Raw genomic sequence first — 8,715 nt, 5'->3', positions numbered from 1 at the left:
ATATATTCATTGATATAATTACCATACATCATTACATCCATTTGTAAGCATCATCTATAAACATCCTTCTATCAAGTTAAAGAAGATTACAAGAAACCAAGATTATTTAGGATCGTTAGAATCATATGATCCTACCAATCCTGAACGATCGCAAAGATCTTTGAAAGATCCGGATCGTTTAAGTAGGTGGATAGAATTATAAAATCATAGGATCGTAGGATCCAGATCAGGATTTTGATATCCACGAACACAACAACAATACAAAAATGGGATGTTTATAGCAACTGAGGAAGAAATCCAATGAGTCTGCACCTTGATCATTCCCATCATCCCATGCATCCTAAAATAAACAATTGCGAGTTATAGTGTTGAATACCCACTCTCAAAATGGGTAAAAATTTCACTCTTAATTCACACTCTTAAAGAAGAAACACCAAAAATTTCACTCTTAATTCAAGGAAGAAGAAACACCAGCTTCTTAATTCACCCTCTTTAAAAAAATAATAATTAAAAAAAAAAAAATTACATTTACACTAACAGATGATCAGTCCTCACACATTTTATCAACATTCAATAAATAATCAAAAGAAAAACAGTAAGGGGGGAAAATAATGAAACTGGTGGGGACTCATTAAAAAAGAAAAAAAAAAAAAAATCTGTACTTCCCTTACCCTACTTAGTTTGAAACTATCAAAAGGATGAGCTTATAAATGTCAGTAATTACTTTTTGCTGCCTTCATCATGACTTCCTTTCATCTTCCAGAAATCCCTAAATCTCTGAATAAATAGGTCCCCAAGTGAAGCACTCACATTGGCCAGCATTGCTAATTCAGCAAAACCTAAGATTCGCTGACATTGTTAGCTGCTATATTCAAAGCAAATTCATCAATCACTGGCATATTTCTAACATGCTCAAGTAGTCCTGTAAGTTCTCTATGAACATAATTAAAACGTTCCTTGGAGATTAATGACTCCGTCAATAAAGTTGCTGCAAGAGAATGAAAAGCTTGAGTGCATTCATCGCTGCTGCTTGGAGCATGTTGATCATCCATAGGAACTAAAGAACTTTCTAACCGCCAACGATGTAGACAATATTTTTCTGGTAGTTCAAAGTAGTTCTTCACCACAAGTACTCGAAGAGAGTGCCTGCATAACATTCCTGAATGTTCAAACTCCTTACATGAACAGTGAATTTGCTCACCATCTGGTATCCAAATCACCAGATACTCCCCATCCATTTTCTTGTAGTGTCGCACAAGATAAGATCCATTTGCCATTTCTGTTGTCGCATATTCCATGGAAAGCACAATTTCATGTTGTAACACATTGAAAGCATAAGGTGTGAGAATGCTCCGTGCATGTTCTTCAATAGGCATGCATGTCTTGATATGCATAGACTGCATTTCTACTCTGGGTCGATTTTGAAGGTTAGCAGCAATTCCTACCTGCAAGGTCCAAAAACAAATCCAAACAATTTGTCAAATAGAAGTACAGAACCATGTGTTTTTTTTTTTTTTTGGGGGGGGGGGGGGGGGGGGGGGTGGTTGGGTTTGTGTTTGGGTTACTGGGTTAGTCCTGTAATCTGCATACCTGCTCAAAGAATACTTGCAAACATGTATGTGCACTTAAGATTCTTTTCAAGAATGAGTCCAAAGATTGTGAAAACTCGGCTGTCAACATATGAGCCAAAAAGTAACTTCTAATGTAGGAAAGTGGCCAGGATGCTCGATATGAAAATAGTAATGCAATATGCTTATCTGGAACGAGTCCAAACCGAGCAACCAAAAGATTCCATTGATGCTCAAAATCTTCCACACTCTCTAGATGACACAACATATCAAAATCAGCTTTAAAATCTGCATACTGAGACCCAAGAGGCAAAGAGAACCAACTGGATAATTTGGACAGAATATGCGATATAGAAATCACATGTTTAGTATTTGGCAACTCCCTTGCTATAGCATCTCTGAGTCCGGAATCTATATCAGTTAGAATAGTCTGTGGGCGTCTTCCTCTCATAAATCGAACAAAAGTCTGTTTAAAAAGAGAAAATCATAAAAAATTACATGAAGATAGACGCAAATTGATCATAAGAATTTGCGTCCACAAACCTGTAAAGCCCACGCAAATGAATGAGAGTTTTCTTCTTGTAGCAAAACAGAACCAAAGAATATTGCCTTGCCATGACTATCTATACCAAACCACGCTCCAAGAAGCAATCCATAGGTAATAGAACGATATGTGGTGTCAAAAGTAACTACATCACCAAAAACTGTATATGCACGTACAGAGTCACCAAATGTCCATGCAATATTTTCAACCTTACCGTTTTCATCTGTAGTACAGTCATAAAGAAAATCTGGATCCCTCTCCACCATTGCCTTGCAGGCATCTACAAGTTCCATCATATCATTCTCCCTTTTCTCACTGAGCAATGCATCATTTTCTTGGACAGTCTTTTTACAAGTCCGGACAAAATTTCTAACATCCTTCTCTATGAAGGGCAACTGTCCGGGTTGAACTCCTTTTTCTAACTCCAACACTTTCACTATCCGGTTCACAGGAAACCCAGCTTTGGAGAGTAATAGTATGCGTTCTTGATCGGCCTCCTGTATTTTCCGATAAGCAGGAAGTAGGCGAACTTGGTCATCTTCCAATAATTCATGGTTATGGACATTACTAAATTGTGAAACATACCATTGAGTAACACTGTCAATGATTTCCTTTGACAAGTATAATTTTGCATCACATCCACATCGTACTGATTTACGGTCCCTTGGATGCTCCACATTGGCTTTTTTCCTTGGTTGATTAAAGCCTGACCGATAACAAACAAAATCTCGTCTATATACCCCTAAATTTTGGCTTTCAGTTGAACGTGCTTTTCGAATTGAAAACCCATTCTTCCGGGCAAAATTGCTATAGTATTCAAAGGCATCATCGTCACTTTTAAAAATTTGACCCACATAAGGAGTAAAGACTGCCTCTGAGGATGATGATGATGAAGCCGTTGTTTCACTCTTTACTAGCTGAGAGCTTACTGAACTCTGATCATCTCCTTCGTACTTGATATAGCACTTCCAATCTCCACATGGACACTGTTGCCTTCGAATCCAGATGTTATTTGATGGCTTCATTGACATTTTATCGGGAAAAAAAAATGTCCCAAAACTATTGTTCTTCTGCTTGGTGCTGAGAAAACACAAAAAGAATAAAATATAAAAATTTTAGAATCAATTTTTTTTTTTAAAGAAAATTTATTATTTGCTTCAAAAGAAAATGATTTCATTCACTCATATTGAAGTAAATATAACTATTTTCATTAATTCAGCTTATATTAAAACCACAACAAATATAATTTTACAATTTTTCTGCCTTATGTATTTTCCTTGTTTATCTTCAATTGTTCACTTGTTTCTAATTAACCATGGAGGAGAGGCTTTCAAGAATCAGAATGTGAACCCTCTAAACTAAAACATATCTTTTTGAAATACTGCAACGAATTGGGCTTTGCCCTGTGAAAAATGAAGTAAAACAAACAAGCCAGACGTACTTCACAGCAAAGGTTGAATAACAAAATGTAATGATTCAATTCAATCTGGTTTCTAGAGGGAAATGAATGGGAATGGATAAAATTTGACTTAATTCAAGTTAGTTACCCTCCAAGAAGAAGAAAAAGAAAGGAAGAATTAAGACATAGATGTGAGAGAATATTATGACTAATTCCTTGATTGTAACTGTCTTGACTCCACTTCTTGCAATCTTGCAACTACCCCCACTAACAGATTCTTGGTTCTTCTTGACTCTCAAGAGTTACACTGGTAATGCTCTCACTTGGACACATTACACAAAAGAATTTTAAAAATAAAAACAAAAAAAGATTCTGAATATACCCAATTCAAGGTTTAGTTTGACATAACATAAATTAGAAAACACAATTAATAGGACCAATTTGAAAAAAAAAAAAAAAAAATCTAAATTTAGGATGGGATCAGGGCCGGCCCTTCCCTTAGGCGAGTTAGGCAATTTAGTTTCAAATGAATTACAAAAATAATCTGGCACATCCTTTTAACCAAAAAAACAAAAATTTTGGTAAATCCTATTGGTTCTAAACAAAATCATTGACCAGATAAACTACAAATCCGGTCTAAGAGATTAACCACAAAACAATCACAAATCAAAACCCTAAAAATTTTACCTTTCTCTCTAGTCTCTGCTCTCCGCCTCTCTCTGGTCTCCAGTCTCCACTGTTCTCATCTGCTCAACAGACAACAGCTCAAGGCTCAAGCAAGGCAGCAAGCTTGAAGCTCCTCCGCCTGGACGGCTGGTCCAGCTGGACCGCCTCAGCCTCTCTCTGATAATCTCTGCTCTCCGCCTCTCTCAAGTCTCAACTGCTCACCTCACCTCACCTCACCTCACCTCACCGTATCCGGCTCTGAGGTTCAGGAATCAGGTATAAAATTATAAATATTTGGGCCATTTTATTTGTTAAAGAACTTAAGATAACTTTGTTTATTTGGGCCCTCCCTGTCCCTGGCTGGTTTTGTAACTTTGTTTATCTATCACTTATCAGTTTATCATTATGGCTGCCTGGACCCTCCCTGGACTGGGCGTTAGGTTTGGGCCTTCAAGTTTTTTTTTTTTTTTGGTTATAGATAGGATTTGCTTTGTGTTTTTTCTTTTTTTGGTGGGTCTTATTAATAAGTCTTGAGTGTCATGGTTGTGCTTAAATTTTTGTTATGCTTAAGTTTTTGTTATGCTTGTACTTAATTTTTTTTAATTTATATAGGTTGAGATTGCTAAAAACTTGTTATTGTTCAGTGAAACTACAACAATATTTTTTATATAAATCAGGTTCTATTTCTCATTTTCTCTACACTTGAAAGTTATTTTTTATTTTAGTCTTTATAAATATATTGTTTGATTAGAAATGTTTACTAGAAAATATGCATCTGGATATGAAAAACTTAAAAAAAGAAAAAAAAAAAAGAAAAATTAATTGAATCTCAAAAATGATCAATGGATAAATTTGTTATTAGTAATAAACAAAATTTAGATGAAAATATCACAAATGAGTAAGAAATTCACCGAAATAATTTAGAAGAAAATGGTGTTCAATTTTGCAATACAACAAATCTTGATAATGAATTTCAAAATAATTTAGAAGAAAATGAAAATAATGGTGAAAAATATAATATAAAAATATTAAATAAACATTAATTTAATTAATATATAAGTATAAAAAAAAAAAAAAAAACCCCATTTTTAGATCTCGCTTTAGGCCCCAAAATGTCTAGAGTTGCCCCTGTTTCTCTCTCATCCTCTATCTGCCTCAACCCACGTCATACCATGCTCCATAGCTGACCACCTAGCTCTCCTTCTAAACCTCCATGGCCGGAGCTTTTCAAACTCATCACCTCCAACCACGCATCACTGCCGAAACCTAACCAAAATCAAATCACGACCACCACCACGGCCAAAACCCAGCCAAAATCAAATCGCAACAAAAACCCAAAAGCCTACGAAATCACAAATCAAATCACACCCATCGAAATCAAAGTACAAAACCCACAAAACAACCAAAATTACAAAATGAAAACACTGAAAGTAAACCCACCGTTAAAAAAACATATATTGATTTTGTTATTATATTTTAGAAGAAGAATCATCTTGTTGAATTAATTTTAGATTCAAATTAATCAAACACATACCACAAGTAAGAATGATAGACTGAAAGCAAAGCTAAAAAAATGGTATTTCCTAGAAAAGTGTTTTCAGAAAATAGAAAGGGTAAGCAAAATATAAAAACTATTTGCTTCATAATCTCAAATAAATAAATAAATAACCAAAAATCACACACCATAATCTGGTGAAGCTTCGTGAGCCGCAATTTCACCTAAGAAGATCGTCTAAGTTAAGAGGAAGAGATTTTTATAGTCTTTAGTTCGGCAACACAATCTTCGATTTCCTTTCTTGAAATGCTTTCGCTCATTCCTCTCCTGTCAGCTTAGGTGACGTATAAAGAGAAATAAAAGGAAAAAGAACAAAGCACCGCTTAAAAAAGAAGAAAAGAAAAATGGTGAGAGAAGAAAGACGGACTGAGATCAGGTATACTGTCGTAGGTATTTTTTTTTACATTTTTTACTCTTTTTTTTTTTTAACTTTTTAACTCTCCTTTAATATATTTTATTTAATGGTTGAGATTGAAAGTTATTTTTTCAACTTTTAATCTCAGCCATTAATTATAATTGCATCAGGGTATTGCACCTGAATCTGAAAAAGACAAAGAGACTTACACATACACATACACATACAAATACACATACATATACACATATACATACACATACACATACACATAAGCACACATACACATACACATACATAAGCACACATACATAAACATACACATACATAAGCACACATACACACACATACATAAACACACACATACACATACACATACACATACACATACACATACAAATATACATAAACATACATACACATACACATAAATATACATATACATAAACATAAACACACATACACATAAACACGTATAAACTCACATAAACGTAAACATACACATACATAAACTTAAATATAAACTTAAACGCACATAAATGCTCGATTTAGCACATCAAAGTAACTAATGAAATTTTTTGAGGATTGATATTAATTTGCAATTTTTTCCTGTCTATATGAGGGTTTTATTTTTCTCAGTTTGTATGTGTGTTTATTATATCCATGTATGTTTATGTTTATGTTTATGTTTATATTTATGTGTATGTATTTATGTGTATGTGTGTTTATGTTTGTTTGTTTTTGTTTATGTTTGTTTATACGTGTTTATGTGTATGTGTGTTTATGTTTGTATGTTTTTGTGTATGTTTGTTTGTGTTTGTGTTTGTGTTCATTTATATTTATGTGTATGTGTGTTTATGTTTATAAATATAAACATACATAAATATAAACACATACATAAACATGCACAAACATAAATGAACATAAACATAAATACACATGCACATAAATATAAACATACACATACACATACGCACTCATACATATACACATACATAAATATACACACATACATAAATATACATAAACATAAACATACATGCACATATACATAAACATAAACATACACATACACACACATAAACATATACATACACATACACATACACACTCATACACATACACATACACAAACATACATACACATATATTTTTAGTTATTGTCTTAGGCCCCAAAATGTCTAGGGCTGCCCCTGGATGGGATTGTTCATGCACCACAATTTCACAGCAAACAAACACAACTAAGAGAAATGAGACAAACCCAGTTTGAAACAAATATTAAAACTTACGGCAGAAATCATAGAAAGCCTAAATTTAGCATCAGATAGTGAAAACAAATAACTAACCAAAAATAATGTAAATTACACATAAAATACGAAAATTGCACATACCCAGTAAGAAAATTGTAAGGAACTCTCACAAATGATTCAAAATTATATTCTTTACCTTTGTCAATGTGGTGTTGTAGAGCATTTGCAAGTACTGATTGAGGAAAATTTTATAAATTAGGGAAAAGAATTTGACGAAAAATACATAAATTTAAGTACAATAATACAAAAATTAACACTAAAAATAGATTTATTAGACATAAATTACGTACCAGGATGAAGATTATTTTTTAGCAACAAAATAATAAAACCCTAATTAGAACCCATTTTCAGATACTCTTTTTTTTTTTTTTTTTTTTTGGGTTCCTCATGTTATCGTCCTCTATACTATTCTTTTTCTAAATTAGTAGTAGTGGTATCGTTTGTAGTGCAGGTTGGTTGAGGCCCAAATTTGAAGAATGGGTCTAGTTGGGTAAAGGTCCAATAAGCTTTCCAAGTAAGTTGATGGACATGTCATTTGGTGGGCCTAGTGATGGGTCTTGGGCTTTTAGTTGTGAGAATTACAGAGGTTGTTCGACTGGCCCATTTGTATCATGGGTCTTTGTACCTTTTTTTTTTTTTTTTTCTTCTTCTTCTTTTTTTTCCCCAAGATGTATGAGTTGAACTACAAGGATCTTAGCTTGAGCCTTAACACTTACCATCATTATTTTTGCATCTAATCCCACACAAAAATATCAAATAGAAAACTACAAGAAAGAAATGGCATGAATTCAAGAAGATTAGTGATGGGTAATTAAATACCAAATATTGTCTATAGACGGTTGTTAAGTCTGCCACGTCTAATATTCGTCCAGAAAGAAAGGAAGAAAGAAGTAACACCATAAAGAAAAAGTGTTGCACAGGACAAGAAGAAGGTCGTCTACAAATAAAGACCATGGACAACCAACACTTAGTAAAATCTGAAAAGTCTTCTGCAAATCGAGAATAGTTACACCACGATTCACTATTCCAAGTTATGGGGCAAGCTCCCTGAAATTCACTCCACTCTCCTCACTAAGCCCACACATCTCCCATGATGTTAGTGGCACCCAACAAGTAGACCCACATTCTCTATAAAAAGGACCCAACCTCTCCAAACCAAAGTATGTTCTACTATTCATCCATTCACTATACTTAAGTCCTAGAGAGAAACCGACTTAACTATTGGAGGGTCCTTGGCCAGTTCACCCCGGCCACCTTTAATAGTCTTTCTTTCTTATTCAAGTCACCAATCCACCATTGAAGTTTGGAGCATACAACC

At 34.0% G+C, this 8,715-nt stretch overlaps 1 protein-coding gene across 1 annotated transcript; it reads right to left on the bottom strand.

The window, feature by feature from the left end:
* Positions 1–371: 371 nt before the first annotated feature.
* On the bottom strand, positions 372–4,508 carry LOC115957281 (putative protein FAR1-RELATED SEQUENCE 10). The gene is made up of 4 exons (XM_031075492.1): positions 4,199–4,508; positions 2,112–3,192; positions 1,591–2,034; positions 372–1,445 (listed from the first exon to the last, which is right to left on the bottom strand). Exons 2-4 carry the CDS (start codon positions 3,141–3,143, stop codon positions 840–842), a joined length of 2,082 nt encoding a protein of 693 aa, XP_030931352.1. The 5' UTR covers positions 3,144–3,192; positions 4,199–4,508; the 3' UTR covers positions 372–839.
* Positions 4,509–8,715: the final 4,207 nt, after the last annotated feature.

This window comes from Quercus lobata, chromosome 8, assembly GCF_001633185.2.
Source record: "Quercus lobata isolate SW786 chromosome 8, ValleyOak3.0 Primary Assembly, whole genome shotgun sequence".
NCBI classification, from domain to species: domain Eukaryota; kingdom Viridiplantae; phylum Streptophyta; class Magnoliopsida; order Fagales; family Fagaceae; genus Quercus; species Quercus lobata.
The sequence above is the reverse complement of the archived record's forward strand: the minus strand, read 5'-3'. Positions and strand labels throughout refer to the sequence as shown.

Excerpts from the sequence above, each read along its gene's own strand:
- LOC115957281 (XM_031075492.1), bottom strand. The coding sequence starts at position 3,143 with ATGTCAATGAAGCCATCAAATAACATCTGGATTCGAAGGCAACAGTGT. Across the intron at positions 2,035-2,111 it reads CATTTGCGTGGGCTTTACAG|ACTTTTGTTCGATTTATGAG; the intron begins GTTTGTGGACGC and ends CTTTTTAAACAG. Across the intron at positions 1,446-1,590 it reads TGCAAGTATTCTTTGAGCAG|GTAGGAATTGCTGCTAACCT; the intron begins GTATGCAGATTA and ends TGGACCTTGCAG.